Source organism: Varanus komodoensis, unplaced genomic scaffold (assembly GCF_004798865.1).
Source record: "Varanus komodoensis strain SLA01 unplaced genomic scaffold, ASM479886v1 scaffold48, whole genome shotgun sequence".
Taxonomy (NCBI): domain Eukaryota; kingdom Metazoa; phylum Chordata; class Lepidosauria; order Squamata; family Varanidae; genus Varanus; species Varanus komodoensis.
In genome coordinates this window covers 5,560,060-5,576,723 of record NW_025336059.1, presented here as the reverse complement: position 1 = coordinate 5,576,723, position 16,664 = coordinate 5,560,060, and the positions used below count along the sequence as shown (strand labels likewise).

Genomic DNA, 16,664 nt, shown 5'->3' with positions numbered 1-16,664 from the left:
TTTGAACGTGGAGTCCTGCACAGAGCGGGATTCTGGTCCCTCCCAGCAATATTACTCTGTGTCTGAGCCTGCGCAGAATCACTCTCTTGCTATGGGAGTAAAATGCCACACCAAATACTAGGAAGAAATATACCACACACGTATACACTCAATGCTAGATTACAGTCTTGTTCTCTTATTTATCAGTCCCTGGTTGTTATCGCTTGGGCTGGTGAGCATGGAGCCTAATTCCATATAAGGGGATCTGCCCCACCAAGATTATCACGGGATGGGGCAAGAATGCGGCATTGGATGAAAAAGAAACCCCAGCAGGCTGGTTCCCACCACTGGGTCGTCCTGAAATGGAAGCAAATAAGGGAAGTGGGGAAGGAAAGCGTGGGATGAGTCCTAGGCAAGCAGGTGGGGTGGGAATGGGCCTAGAAGCAACCCCCACCGGGCTCAGAAAGGGCGAGAGAGAAAGCAGCGTTGCAACCTCCCTTGGGGCGCCTGAAAAGGAAACCAAAGCCTGGGAGTCAAGGGTGGGATCCACCGCAAACCGGCCTCTGGGGTGGGAAGGGGGCGGAGGCGAATCGCCCCCCCCGGGGCCCCCCGCCCCATCCCCAGGGCAGGGCGCGAAGGGGGCAACCAGCCCCACCAGGCGGGGGCTGCGAGGAGGGGAAAGGATTTCTCCCCCGGGCCAGGCCTGAGCAGAGCGAAGGGCAGGACCCGCATCTCGCCTCCCCACTCGGAGGGGGGGCAGCCACGGGCCAGGCAGGCTGCGCGCGGCCCCCACCTCCCTTCCCGGGGGGCGAGCCGGGCCCTCCCCTTGGGAGGAGACCCCCGCCCGCGCCCCCCCTTCCCGCGGGGGCGCCCGGTTGCCGGGCAACGCGCGCCGGGGCCGGGAGGGCACTTACAGGCCGCGCCGGCGTCCCTCCTGCCGCTCCCGCCCCGCCGGACCAGGCAGAGCCGCGGCCTCGCGCTGCTCCTCCTCCCGAGATGGCGGCGCGGCGCTTCCGCTTCCGCTTCCGGGGCGGGGCCAAGGCGGCCGGGGCGGGGCCAAGGCGGCCCGTCCGGCCGGGGCCTCCTCGCGAGCAGGGCCGGGCGAAGGCGGCCGGGTCGAGCGCCCCGGGCGGCGCCGAGCGGATTCCCGCGGCCAAGGGAAGGCCTACGACTCCCGGCAGGCCACGCCGGGAGTCGTAGGCCGTTTCCCCGGGAGACGCGCGCCTGGCCCGCCTGGCCTGGCCTGGCGCGAGAGGCCGTCGATGCGGGGCCGCCGCGGGGCGTCGGGGCGGGAAGCAGCCGCCTGCCTGCCTGCCTGCCTCGTTCCCACATGCATGCGCTGGTGCCGCGGTTGCATTGCATCCGGCAGCGCCGCAATGCACGCATCTGCGAACCGGTGCATGGATGCGGAAACCGAGGCGGGCCCTGCGAGTCAGTCCCGCGAACGGGGCGCCGCAAATGCCCCTCCAGTCCCCCCAGGGCGCCATGCTGCCTGCACGGACGGAACAGGTGCCGCTGGCATGGCCGGGCGCAGGGCCGACTTCACACGTGGGCCTGATGGGCACTGGCCCGTGGGCCCCGTGCTGATCTGTGTATGTGAACCCTTGGAAAATCGGAAAACTTCCAAAAATAACTAGTTGTAGTTGTCCTGGAGCCCCAGTACACTGCTTTCCCCGGGGCCCTTCGTGCTGTTGAGATGGCCCTGGCCAGGTGTCCTCCCGGCCGTGCCCTAAGAGCCTCCTGGAGTTGCTCCGGGTGCCTCCTGGGCACCCCTGGAAGTGCCCTTCTTCCTTGCTGCGCCCTTGGAATAAGCGCGGCCGGGCTTCGGCGAGGCGCGTCCGTCGTCGTGCCCCGAGTCCGGTCTTCCTATTGCTGCGAGGTTGTGCCTGGCCACAATCCCCGCTCTCTTGCTGGAAGAGCAACTCGTATTAAAAAGGTCGTCTGAAGCGTTGCCTCTGCATAGATCCCGACTCGGAACCTGTGGTCTTCTTGGGGGGTCCTTCTCCCAGAGCCTCTTCCAAGGGAAGCCCGGGGTGGCTACACAGGAGAAGGGCCTTCTCGGTAGTGGCACTGGATTTTGGAAATAGTTCCCCAAAGAGGGGTGCCTGGTGCCTATTTTGTATTCTTTTCTGTGCCAGGTGAAAATGGTCCCCCCCCCCCCATCCCCAGCATTTTAACCATCGACTTTTCAACTTTGTTTTTATAGATCTCCCATTTTATTTCTGTACAGCTGATGTGAGGTCCCCAGAGAGGGTCGCCTGGTGCCAACGCTTCTTTCTTTTCGGCGCCAGGTGGAAACCTTTTAATTCTCCCACTATTTGAATTGTTAATTTATCTTAATATGTGGTTTCACAGTTACATTTAATATTGGATGCTGTGCTGCTTTTACTTTATTTTTACCTTATTTTATTATTGTTATTGTGAACCGTCCCGAGATGTCTGTGATGGGACGGTATACAAAAGTTTTAAATAAATAAATAATAAATAAAATGCGCTGAATAGTTGCAATTACAGTTTCGTTCTAATTGTATTGTTGTGTGCAGGTTTTTAAAACTTTTGTTTGATTCTAAACAGATAAATAAAATGCAATCCGGAGGATGTTGTCCAGCAGCCCTCTCATCACCACCTCCTCAAAATTAGCCTTACACTGAAATGTATCTATTTATGAAAGCTTTTGTATACTGTTCATAATTAGCCACGGTCTCTGAAAGGTTTACAGTAAAAACGAGCGAAGTGCAACATAATAACAATAGAACATAAGTCATAAGACAGGGATAGATACCCAAATCTAATTAGATACAGATACATAAACAGTGAACAATAAATAGCAAACAGCCAACTACATTAAATTAAATTAACCCACGGTGGCCCAATTACATCATGAATAACATCCAGTATAAAAGTAGCATAACCACACTTAACAATTAAAATACTGGGAAAATAAAAAGGGTTTACCCTGGTGCCAGATTACATATAGAGACTGAGCAGCAGGCCCACATCTCTGGGGAGCTGTTCCCACAGTTGGGGTGCCACCACCAAGGAGGCCCTTCCCCTCACATCTTTTAAGGGTGGCTCCCAGAGAAGGACCCCATGGATAGAACAACCCTAAACAGCAACAGTTGTTATTAGAAATATAATAATAATAATAATAATAATAATAATAATAATAATAATAATAATAATATTAGAACAGAGGCAGATTCTGAATGCTCTTACAGTGTGAAGCTTCAGGAACAGAAGCCAAATTATCACTGCTATTAGCACCTCCATGAACAGAAACAAGTTGCTAATAAGATTTGTAGAACATGAGCAGAAGTAAGTTGTTAATATTTTTATTACCCACCCAAGACATGGGAGCAGGCTAATACTGGAATATTCTCCAAGCATGAGAACAGATTATTGTTACAAGCGCCACAAATGGAAACAGATTATCGTCATTAGCAATTCCTTGAACAGAAACAGATTGTTGTTCGTATTGATCTTGTTGTTGTTGCTACTAAAATCTCATGGCTGATGTTAAGAACCTCCATCTACTGAAGCGCATCATTTTTATTATCATCAGTACCCCTATGAACAGAAACACGGTGAGGTTTGTGCTCGAGAGCGACCTCTCCCTCTGTAAGGGTGTGGACCTGATTGTGTGGGTCTGCCCCCGGAGCCGGATGGATCCGGAAGGATTCCTGAAGGCCCTGGGGGATTTTCCGGCTGACAAGACGGGTGCTCCTGTCGAGGCTCTGGTCGAACTGTGGAGCAGGGAGATGACCAGGGCTGTAGACACGATCGCTCCTAAGCGTCCTCTCCCACCGGGCAGAGCCCGCTCTTCCCCTTGGTATACACCTGAATTGCGGGCGATGAAGCAGGTTGGGAGACAGCTAGAGCATAGGTGGAGGAAATCACGGGATGAATCTGACTGAACACACTTGAGAGCCCACTATTGGGCCTATGCTGTGGCGGTGAGGGCGGCAAAAAAGAGATTTTTTTCCGCTTCCATTGCCTCCTCACAATGCCGTCCGGCGGAGCTCTTTCGAGTGGTGCAAGGCCTGGTTCGTCCAGGTCCAAAAGAAGACCTGATTCCACCCTCAAAGGCCCGCTGTGATGACTTTGCCAGGCATTTCCGGGGGGAAATCGCTCAGATTCGTCACGAGCTGGATTCCACTATTGATTCAGAGGTTTTAAGGGAGATGCCAACGCCGCCGTCTGGTCCAGAATTATTGGATGAATTTCAGTTACTGCGGCCCGATGATGTGGACAAGGTACTTGGACGAGTACATCCCACCACTTGCCTTTTGGACCCTTGCCCGTCTTGGTTATTAAATAATTCCAAGCATGGATTGGGACCTGGATCTTGGAAGTGGTTAACGCTTCTCTGAGGGAGGGTCGGGTGCCTGCCCCTTTGAAGGAGGCGGTAGTCCGACCGGTCCTGAAGAAGGTGTCACTGGATCCAGAGATGGCCACTAATTATAGACCAGTGGCCAACATCCCGTTTCTGGGCAAGGTGTTAGAGCGGGTGGTGGCGGGACAACTCCAAGCACTCTTGGATGAAACTGATTATCTGGACCCATTTCAGTCCGGCTTCAGACCCGGGTACAGTACTGAATCTGCCTTGGTCGCCCTGTACGATGACCTGTGCAGGGAGAAGGACAGGGGGAGTGCGTCCCTGTTGGTTCTCCTGGACCTCTCAGCGGCTTTTGATACCATCGACCATGGTATCCTCCTGGACAGGCTTGCGGGATTGGGGGTCGGAGGCACTGCTTTGCAGTGGTTCCGCTCCTACCTCAATGGCCGGTCTCAGAAGGTGGTGCTGGGGGACTATGGCTCTGCGCCATGGCAGTTATGCCATGGAGTACCGCAGGGGTCCATTTTGTCCCCTTTGCTGTTCAACATCTACATGAAACCGCTGGGAGAGGTCATCAGGAGGTGTGGGCTGCGGAACCATCAGTACGCTGATGATACCCAGCTCTACCTCTCGTTCTCCACCAATCCAGGTGAGGCAGTGGCTGTACTGAACCGGTGCCTGGCCGAGGTAATGGACTGGATGAGGGCCAATAAACTGAAGCTCAGTCCAGACAAGACGGAGGTCCTGTTGGTTGGCGGATCGGGCTTCGGAAAGGGTGAATTGAACCGTGTCCTGAACGGGGTTGCACTCCCTCTTAGGGACAAGGTCCGCAGCTTGGGAGTGCTCGTCGACCCGGAGCTTTCACTGGAAGCTCAGGTAACAGCAGTGGCGAGGAGCGCTTTCCTCCAGCTTCGGCTGATTCATCAGCTGCGCCCCTACCTGGAGTACGACTGCCTTGCAACAGTGAAACATGCGCTGGTGACGTCCCGTCTTGACTTCTGTAATGCGCTCTACGTGGGGCTACCCTTGAAGACGGTCCGGATACTTCAACTGGTTCATAATAGAGCTGCCAGGCTGTTGACGGGGACGGGGCGTTATGCTCACATGACTCCAGTCCTCCGACAGCTTCACTGGCTTCCCATTGAAGTCCAGGCCCAATTCAAGGTGTTGGTGATGATCTATAAAGCCCTAAACGGCTTGGGTCCTGGTTACCTGAAGGAGCGCTTACATCCATACATGCCCAGCCGCCCCCTGAGATCGGTGGGAGAGGCCCTTCTCCGGGAACCCTCCGTGAGAGAAATTAGGAGGGTGGGTACTCGGAGGAGGGCTTTCTCAGCAGTGGCGCCTAAGTTATGGAATGCGCTCCCCAGAGAGGTCCGCCTGGCGCCGTCGTTATTTGTTTTTCGGCGCCAGGCAAAGACCTTTTTATTTAAGCAGCATTTTAAATGTTAATATTATTGAATTTTATCTGGCCAGGGTGGCTTATTTTATACTGTATGTATTTTATTTTAATGTTTATATTTTTAATTATAATTATTTAACTAATTTGTTGGAAGCCGCCCCGAGGCTTCGGCGAATGGGGCGGCATAAAAACGTTTTAATAAACAAATAAAACAGAGTATTGCCAGAACCATGATGCAAAAAAAAGAAAAAGCCAATTGTGTGATTTATATTATTTGTGCCATTCTATTATGAGACATCCCAGGTACAGGTGTTAGCTCTGGGAAGCTCGAGGGCTCCCTCTGCTGGTCCCAGGCTACCGACCCTGGGGTTTGCAGGACTGGCCCCACGCCCTGCCGCAGCTGCCAGGCCTTGATGAGCAGCACCTGGAGCCCTGGGGGAGAGCTGTTTGAGAGCCGGCTCTTTTCTCCAGAAGTTCTTTCAGCGTTGCAGGCCTGCTCGGTCCTGGAGCTTCCCCCTGTATTTTGCCAGGTTTTTTACCTGCTTTGCCTCTCCTTGCTTTATTTTATCCTGCCTCGATGGCCACACCTTGCTGCTTGCTGGGCCAGACTGCTCAAAGGTACCTGCTCTTTGCTCTGTTGTTCTCTGGGTTGTTGGCCTTTGGCTTGGTTAGGGCTGGGAACAGAACATTGTTTTTACCTGTATCCTTCTCAGCAGCACTTCTCTACTGCCTCTTATTGAACAAATCTTGATGCATGTTCTGTGTTTCTATCTTACAAAGGTGCACAAAAATGGACTATAAATGTAACAAAGAAAAGAGGAAAGGAATGGTGCAGGGCATTGGTTCTGGGAGACTTCACAGCTGGGGAAAAGCCAAAACAAACAGATACATTTTCAATGTATGCCTGAATTATGCTTGAGGAAAGTTCTTGTACAGGGTGGCTTGCGATGGAAAAGCTTGGACTCCATCCATCTCCATCACTGCCAAATGGACTCAGTCTTGGTGTTTTGATCAGCAAGTGTTTTGGAGTCCTGATTGTGTGTGTTTAAAGTCTATTTAACCGCATCTGTTTTCAATACCATTTTAAGAACCTTATTCTGCTTCTTTTGCTTTCAGGCTATGGGTACTTTGTGTATTCCAAATCTTTCTTCCAATAGGAAGGAGAATGGAAACAAGGAAAAAAGCATTTATTTATTTATTTTTCGATTTATATCCTGCCTTTTTCCTACAAAGGGCTCAAGGCAGCTTGCATCATTCTCCTCCTCCATCTTATCCCCACAACAACAACCCTGCGAGGTAGGCCGGGCTGAGAGTCTGTGACTGGCCCAAAGTCACCCGGTTGGTTCCATGGCCGAGCGGGGATTCGAACCCAGATTGCCTGCTGTTCTACATGAATAAGTGTGGATTGTTGTATGCATTAAAATAAAATAAAACTACAAGACCTACCCCAAAAATAAAACCTAGTGTTTTTGTGAGCAAAAAAAAAAATAAGACATTGTCTTATTTTTGGAGAAAGATGTTAGAAACACCTCAACACTCTCGTAGCACATTTTTCTTTAAGTTGTCTCTTTCAAGGTAATCGTACTCAGAGCTGAAATGGTGCACATGATCTTCTAGGGCAGCTTGTTGCATTAATTCTGGGGCCCCTGAACCAAGTTGGCAGGTGGGTGCCCTTATTGCAGGCGATGCACAGATGTCCTTGGCAATATGGACCATGACGCATGGTCCATATTGCAGCTATCCGGGGGGTGGGGGGGGGGCTGAGTCACTGTGCCACACTTCTTCCCAAAGGTGTAATGGTCACTAATATAACCAGTATATTATTGCTATTTATTCCTTTTACATGTTTGTTCAACATTGTTTATTTTATTAATTTATTTATTCTTTATTTGTTTATTAAAACATTTTTATGCCGCCCCATGCGCCAAAGCCTCGGGGCGGCTTACAACACTAAGCTAAAATAATTATAATATAAATCAAAAATATAAATATTAAATTAAAAATACAAAAATACAGTATAAAATAAGCCGCCCTGGCCAGATAAAATCCAATAATATTAACAGTTAAAATGCCTCTTGAATAAAAAGGTCTTCGCCTGGCGCCGAAAAACGAGTTTGAGGCACTGTGTGTGTGGTTTTTGTGCTCCTCTTTTATCCCTGCAACAATCCTGCAAGTCAAGCTCCCCTGATGAATCTCATGGCAGAGCAAACTTTGAAGGATCGAAAATTATATTATTTCTTTAGGCCTCTCTTTGCTGCTTTTGACTTCACCTTTTCGTGGTTAGGACAGGGTTGTCCATTCCCATTCCAAAACTGGAAGCAGAGAAACCCAGCCTTGCAGGTTGTCTGCTGCTGTATTTCCAAAGAGACAAGATATTTCTGGTGGCAAGATATTTGTACTATCGCCCATTAGATGGCAGAAGTGTGATAGCAACATTCACATCTTGTGTCTGCCTGAATGGACTCCGAGCCCCCAAAGCTTATACCATCATTGACTTTTGTGTTCTAAGCTTCTGCAGCTTTTTCTTGGGCTGCTTTTCTCTGGAAGTTACATGCAGGTATCAGTCCTGAGAAGTTTCTCTATGCTCAAGGCACAGTGGTGTAAAAGACCAACCTGGCCATTTCTTAGTGAATTGACTTTAGTGAACAAGAAAGCAAGTTCCCAGGTTAATTACGTCCTTTCATCATGCACCAGATGTAATATTCTTTGGAACTTTAGTCTTTACGAAGGAGTTATGTAAATTAAGTGATTAATAAAATAAGGCTGTAGTTATAACTAAACCTACAGGGGAATACATTCACGAATCTCAATATGCCGGTCTTCTCAGAAGATGGTGTGCCCGTCTCCTTATCCATTTGATAATCTAATTGATTCCAGTTCCCCTCCCTCATCTCTAGCCCACTAGGGTGCTCAAAATTTCTGGGACAGACTTGCCTGTGGTTGAGAATATATTTTATTGGTTATTTCTTCCTTCCAGGTCATGGGGAATTGCTATTTAAGGATGGGAGTTATTATGAAGGCAAGTTTGCAGATGGTGAAATTACAGGCAATGGATTCCGATACTGGACAACTACAGGTTAGAACTTGGTGGCTGAAAATGCAGTGTGCATTGTAAGTCAGGGCTGGGAAATGTGTGGCCATTCAGTTTCTACCCACCCCATAAGTGGTGGGGTCAACAACAGAACATGGAAGCCGGGGGTCAGACTAGATGGCCTAGGAGGCTCCTTCCGACTCGCTCTGTTTGTATGTTTCTATGGAATGCTTCCTTCACTGGGCCCATTCCCTGCTCCCTCCAACATGTTAGCGTTCCATGGCCTCGCTGGGCCATTTGGGGTTCCCTGCCCCCCGAACGGCCTGGGGCCAGGATACCTGAAGGAGCGCCTCTTCCCTTACATGCCCTCACGCCCCTTAAGATCTGTGGGGGAAGCCCTGCTCCGGGAGCCCTCTTTAAAGGAGACCAAAAGAACAACTACCCAGAGCAGGGCTTTCTCTGCGGTGGCACCCAGATTATGGAACGCGCTCCCTGGAGAGGTACGCCTGGCACCAAGTTTATATTCTTTTTGGCGACAGGTTGAAAGCTTTTTATTTAATGGCTATTTTAAAAACTAATATTTTATCGTTAACAGTCACTTTTAAATTTTTGTTTTTGTTTATATAAAATCTTTAAGGAATTTGTGTTATTGTTTTTAATTGTATGTGTTGCGAGCTGTCCCGAGATGCTGAGGCATGTGATGACGGCATATCAAAGTTTTAAATAAAAATAGAGGGGTGTTCACCGGATCCCTTGTGCCATAAGCTGGGACTGCGCTTGCCTCTGTAGTCTAGTTGACCCCGCGTTCTGCATATGCAGCGGTCCTCGCAGGATGCTGTTTGTTTATTTAAAGCATGTCTCTCCCATCCATTACTGGACCTTACAATAAGCATCCAATTTAATTGCTATACAATAAACCCCCACATTAAAATCACACTCAGCCTTAAAATACTGGTAAAATAAAAAGGGGTTGGCCTGGCACTGAGAGGAATAGTGTTGGCGCCAGGCTACCCCCTCTAGGGAGCATGTTCCATAATCGGAGCCACCACAGAGAAGGCCCTGCTCTGGGTAGCCGCCGTCCTAATCTCCTCCAAGGAGGGCTCTCAAAGAAGGACCTCCAGCCAGATCTTAAGGGGTGGGCAGGCACAAAGGAAGGAGGCATTCCTTCAGATATCCAGGTCCTAAGCTGTTAAAGGTTGCAGTGACTTTAAATAACCAGCTGAACCTGGGGCTACGTGTGGGATTCAGCCCCTGAGGGACCCCTGTTGACCTGGGGTTGAGGCTACTTCATTCCTCCTGCCCCCAAAGTTTATTACCTCATTCCAAGATGGTTCTGAAGCCCACATAAAAAGGGCGGTCTGTATTTTTCCGTATTCCTTCCGTGTCTCGGGCTGGCCCATTGGATTGCTTCATTTCTTGTAACCTTTTTGCAAGAGATGTCGCCAGGTAGACATCAATGTGTTGTCTTTGTATAAATAATTGCAACGGAATGCACGTCCCTCCCCATGTTCTGCGAAGCCACAAACAGTTCTGACCTTTTCATCTCCATCTGCTGTTGAGACAATGGGATGAAATGTGCATACACATGTAAGCATTTTTCATCAATCTAATGCCAATTTCATGTCCGGTTTCACATTGTGCTTAATTCCAGCATTGAAAGATTTTGGCTGGTAGCCATTTGTTGTCTGAGGAGTGGGCTAAGCAACCTGATTTTGAGCAGGAGTCCTTTGAACTAAGTTTCACTTGTTCCAGGGACTTCAGGGTATAACTTTAACTGTATTTGTAGTGCTCCACTTCTGTTCTCCGCAATGAATTTTTTGAATGACTGTGCCATCAAAATGCTGCTAAGTTGACTGTGAAATGGAAGTACTTCGTACTCAACCCTTAACCATAAAAAACATACTATGATTTTTTTCTCTTTCTTTTAATGTGGCACTAATGTCTTTTAAGATACCTTGGTTTTAAAGACCGAAAGGAATACGGATTACGATTCCATTAGTTTATAAGATAAAGTGAACACTCCCTTTATTCTTCACTAAGCTGCCATGATCATAAAGAAGCAGCTGATAATTATTCACTTGTAATGCCTCGTATGAGGAAAGGCTCAGTCAAAATCTTTATTGGAACACCAAGGATTATTAAGTGCATTTTTCAGAGCGATTTTCTATCTGCATTTTACTTTATCGTATATTTGATTCAAGGGAGTACTTACTCTGGCCAGTTCCTCTTTGGTGAACTCCATGGGCATGGAATCATGCAGTATGCAGATGGTGGAAATGTGAAGGAGTTCTCCTTTGGGGTCCAGGAAGGTAAGTGGAGTGTCCAGGCAGTGGCTATGAGATGCGGGTTGACCTTGTCCGTCGATTGGGGTATTGCTAATTATGATGGAGTGGAGCACAAACGCATCTTGCCCAGAGCACCAGAGCCTTTCCTTGAGTGATCCACACTGAAATAGAGGTGTCCTTGCATTTACAGGACTTCTAGACAGGTGGCTTCTAGCACTGCAGATCCGAAGCCACTGCAGAAGTATTGCACCTTTTTCTCAACAGGTTTTCTGCAAGGGGAAAAGGCGGAAGCCTGGGAGAATTGCTCAGTGGGAGGACACTGTTGTCCAGCCAGCTCAGAAAATTCCACAGATGGCAGGGAGATGGCACAGTGAATGCTTTATCTGAAAGTACCTTGTGTCTTAAGATAATTTGCAGGCACTGTGTGGAGTGGTGTGTTAATTTTAATTTAAATTAATCTGAGACATTTGTAGTGGACGGGTTAGAAGAGCTTTTAATAATAGATTCTGTCTTATGGTTGTCTCAGCTCTGGGGGTTTTTGATTAAGGCCCCAGTGCAATTAGAAGCACTTGCCTTGCTTCCAGAGTTGTTTCTGCATTTCCAATCACACCAAATCCCCCTATTTTTTTTAAACCCACTTTCCAAACCTGGAAGAGCAGTGCATTCATTCCACAGCCCATAATATTCCAGAGAGCCCTCAGACGGTCAGGAGTAGATTTTGGGAGCATGGAGCAGAGCTTCAGCGGACAGCAAGGATGGGTGACGGTGGGAGTTGGCTTGTGTTCGCAGGCGCTTCCTGGGTTGTGTAGAAGCTCCTCTGAATGCAGGTTGCTGAACTGAAGATGCTTGGAGTAGAAATGGCTTTGGGTGTCTCGTCATGCGGGCAGGGGCATTAAGGGGTCCAGTGTGCCGCCACTTTGCTTAATACAAGGAGGGGCTTATATTCCTCCCCAGTGTTCAGACAGGTAATCTTTTCCAGACATAAGACCTTGTGCATCTATGAGAAGACAGCTAGGTGAAAACATTTCTCTTATCCACCCATTTTAATTGGATTCCAGTTGGCTGGGATAAAACTATCCTAATAAAATAAATAAATTGAATTTAGGTGTTTGTTTTTACTGGGATTTTAGTAAATCAGTGTGGTTGTCTGTCTCACCTTGGTACGCATTAGAAACAGAGTGAGTCAGAAGGGGTCTCCCGGGCCATCTAGTCTGACCCCCGGCTCCAGCTGGCTCCATTCATGACATACCTACCATGGGCATGTCCAGCCTATCCTTAAACACCCTCACTGTTATTTATTACTTTTAATGAAGGCTTTTAATGTTTTGCAATTTTTGGCTTTGTTGTGCACAGCCTAGAGTCTCTCTGAATAATTCGCAGCCTGTAAATGCAGAAATACATAAAATGGAAGGGTTCCACTCTGAGTTGGGCAAAGAAGCATAGAGAGCAGGACATACCAGTGCAGTAGATGGGAAAACGGGGGGTTGTTTTTAGTTCTACATTGGGCAGGTTTGCACAACATGTTAAGCTACCCTGCAAACAAGCCACAAGTGTGTGTGTTTGCTGCACAACCCGTGCTGTGCCCAATGGCTGTTGCGCTCGCTGTGGATGGTTCTCCCCCTCCTTCCCCTGCCCCCCCCCCCAGCCAGTTGTTTCTTTTTATTATTTATTTGATCCGTCCGCTGCACCATTAGCCATCGACTCTCCAGGCAGCTCACAACATAATATACCAGCACCATATTGTTCCTAATGTAATTTTATCTGGTTTTATATTAAGTGATGCCATTGCTTTATGAAGTGCTTTCCTTGTCTGTTAGGTGCCATGGTGAAATAGGCAGCATATAAATATTTAAATATCATATCCTCTGTGGCAGGACTCATCATGGCTTCCTCTCCCTGCTCCATGGGCTTTTGCTTTTTATTTGCTGATAGCAGGAATCAACGCCTCAAATATTTGTCTGAAGACGGCACTGTTCAAAAAAACCAACTCATTTTTGTTGGGCCTTTGAAGGGCATGCTTACAGCTGTCTGATATCTGGTCAAGTTCCCTGTCTCTTTCAGTTGTCAAAGGAGGAAATGTGACTATGACCTGTAGACCAACTTTCTTATGGTTTCAAAGGACCAAATCCCAAGCTGTCGGTGGGAAAGCACCTGTAAAAGAAGGCAAAAGAAGTATCAAAGGTGTACCAAAAGCAAGGTGGAGAGAACCCTGTTGCCCACAATGGAACCCTCTTGATTTACGGGTTGACCTGGTAATTTCCAGTGTCCTTTTCATACTTCCTCGAGGCGGCACATACTCTAGAAAGGGGAACTAACAGCTTCCCTTCCCTTCTTATTCAGTGCAAGTACTTACAGGTATACAAATTTCCCCTCCTTTTACTTCCCAGCCCTTAAATTGGCACGCATTTCTTCTCCATTTACTTCTCAACCTTTAAATGTGTGTGTCTGTTTCCTTTTTAAAGAAATGGTCAGGTAAACCCAGTCACTGCAGTGGGAACTGCTCTGAAAAAGCAGTGGGAATTCACATCCTTCCTTTCTAGCCTAGCTAGAAGACTTGGGGAAGTCTGGAAAAGGTAGCAGACATGGACAACTGTCAATTCAACAATAGAAATCCAAAGGATCACATTGCTTTGGGTTCATTTTTTGGAGCTTCCACTTCCACCACTTCCGCCTTTTACTGGTGCTTTTCCATTGTCAGCCAAATAAGATACATCCCGAATCACACCTTTTCTCAGGCCTTGGAGAGAGAACCACTGAGGAGCAAGCGAAGGTTATCTCAGTGTCGTTTTTGGCACTGGCGGACGGGTAGTTGTTGGCAAGGCTGCAAAAGCTTCTGGCAGGAAGTTTTGCCAGTTCTGTTAAGCAATTCTTCTCAACACATGAGGAAGTTGTCCTGAAGGGTTTGGATAATGTGCAACAACCCATCCTGGACAAGAGTAAGGACACAAAAACAAGCTGGGTTTTGTGGAAAATAAGCCACCCTGCAAGGATTGTGCTGGGCTGGGACAACGTGGAGGCGATGTGGGTCAAGAAGATGTCTTCCCTCTTCTCTGTTTCCTGTTCTTTTGTAGGTTATGGGCTACTGACAGACTAAGATGGACAACTGTGTGAAGGATGCTTCCATAACAAGAAAAAACACAGGGGGATCTGTTGGCGACATACAGGTATGTGAGGGGATGTCACATGGAGATGGGTAGAAACCTGTTCTCCCCGAGGAGGAAGGCAGAACACACTCCAACGGAGCAAAGCTCAGGGAACCAGGGTTCAATTTGGATGCCAGGAAGCACTTCCGGACAGTCGGGACCCCGAGGGTGTGGAAGGGGCTTCCACGGGAGGTGGCTGAGGCCCCATCGGTGCGGGTGTTCAAGGATAGGCTGGACGTGCACATGGCGGGCATGTCGTGAGCGGAGCCGGCTGGCGCCAGAGGTCAGACTAGATGGCCCGGGAGGCCCCTTCTGACTCTGTTTTCTATGTTTCTATGAAAAATGCTTTTCAAGTAAGCTTGACCTGTAACCAGGTTGGCTTGATTCTAAGTCGGGACTGTTCAAGGAGCTACAGCGAAGTCCTGTACATACCTGGGAGGGCCAAATGAAACCCAGAGCAAAGTCAGGCTGAGTGAGTCAGGGCAGGACTGATTAGCAGGATCCTGAAAGAGGCAGCGGTCTTGGCATGGCGGGGACCGTAGCTGCAACGGCACTTTTGTGTCAGCTGTGGTGGTCGTGCAGAGGTACCTCAGCCGGATCAGAACAACTGTGTCTGAGAAGGTTTCTTTGCTTCTTGACTTCTTTGTACAATGTACAGTTAACAGTGGAATGTGCCACCACAGGAAGTAGGGATGGTCACCAGTCTGGGTGACTTTAAAAGGGGATTGGACAGATTCACAAGGGAGGAGGCTATCCGTGGCTACTAGCCTTGCTGGCCATAGGCTTCCTCCTTCCCCAGAAGGGGGCTGCCTGCACACGCCAGCTGCCGAGGAGCTTGGGCGGGAGGAGGTCTTGCACCCATCCTGCTGGAGGGATCCTGTGGGCAGCTGGTTTGCCCCCATGAGTATGGAGTGCTGGCCTGGATGGACTTTTGGTCCAGTCCAGCAGAGCTTTTCTTACATTCTCCAGTGGCCGGATAAAAATGATCCCCATTCCCCAGGCTGATGTTTGGCCCAGGAGAGAAGCTTCCATGTGCACCAATGAGAACCTGCATCCAGAAAAGATGGAGGAGCTGTTCGTTAAGGACACTTGTGATCTAGGCGATGTTAGAAGGTGCCAGGACTTCCTCAGTGTGCCTTCTAGTCGGGGTTCGTACATCAGCTGCAGCCTTGCCTGGAGAAGGCTGGTTTGGCTTCAGTCATCCACCCTTCAGGTACATCCAGGCAGGAGTATCGCAATGCCCTCTCTGCTGTTCAAAAAGTCTTTAGAAGATGCGGCTGGTCCAGAACAGAGACTCCTGTTCGGACTCATGACTTTACTTATAGCAAAGAGAATATTACTGTACTTCTGCATCAGCTCCATTGTCTGTCTGTCTGCCTGCTTCCAGGCTCCATTCTAAGTGCCGGTACTAATCCTTAAGTGGTTTAAGACCGGGTTATCCACGTTCTTCCACATCGTCCCACCCAAGACCTCAGATCAGTGCTGGAGGTCTTGTTCTCAGTGTGATATAAGGGAGCCAGTGTGGTGTAGCGGTTCAGAGCATGGGACTAGGACTCAGGCGATCCGGGTTCTAGTCCCCGCTCAGCCATGGAGCCAACTGGGTGACTCTGGGCCAGTCACAGGCTCTCAGCCCAGCCTACCTCACAGGGTTGTTGTTGTGAGGATAAGGCTGAGAGCAGGAAGGGGAGAATGTTAGCTACTCTGAGCTGGTGGCAAGAAAACAGCAGGACGTAAATCAAATGAATAAATTCTTGGCTGTGAAGCCTCCAAACCATCGAAGAAATTTATTCTGGCTGTTCTTCTTTTTTTAGAAATGGGGACAAGTTTGAAGGAGACTGGATTCAGGACCAGAGACAAGGACATGGAGTGCTCCATTGTGGGGACAGAAGCGTATAATATGAGGTATGCATGTAAGAGTCACAACACTGCATAGGGCAAGGAGCCCCTTCCCATCATGTGGACCCACTGTGAGATTCCCGTTTAGAATGAGGCATTAGGCTTCCTTGCCGTTGGGCTTCCCCATGTCCAGGAATCTCTTCCCAGCTTTCCGCCTGACCTAGAGCATGATGCTTACAGCCTCAGGCAAGCTTCCAGGCTTTCCTTCCCTCATGGAAACCGGACTGCAAGCGCTCCGCTCGCTCGCTTTGGTGCCAGAGCATTCTGGGCCTTCACACCTGCTCTCCCAGTCAGTGTGGAGCGCTTCCGCGCCACAAGTACAGTGTAACTTATCATTTAAAATCGTGCCGCTTCGGGCGTAGCGCTGCATAATTCGTGATGGCTCGTTGGCTGCTTTCAGGTTTATGAGTGGATTCTATTCGGACTGCTAAAGCGGAAGAATTAAAACTTCTTTCTGGCAGGGGTTGGCTTGTGTGAGGGGCAATGCTCAGCAGAATGTCTGAAGCAGGGGGATTGGGGCAAATAAGATTTCTGGGGGACGGCATAAGAGCTCCCGTAGCATCTTCGATTTCCGGGCCTCATGGCAGCCACA

The 16,664-nt window shown here is 49.0% G+C and overlaps 1 protein-coding gene across 1 annotated transcript; it reads left to right on the top strand.

Moving 5' to 3' along the window:
• Positions 1–975: 975 nt before the first annotated feature.
• MORN1 (MORN repeat containing 1) lies at positions 976–16,072 on the top strand. Its single transcript, XM_044445316.1, is given in 6 exon segments — positions 976–1,156; positions 8,695–8,793; positions 10,950–11,057; positions 14,105–14,182; positions 14,742–14,760; positions 15,988–16,072. Coding segments are annotated over 6 exon segments (570 nt in total).
• Positions 16,073–16,664: the final 592 nt, after the last annotated feature.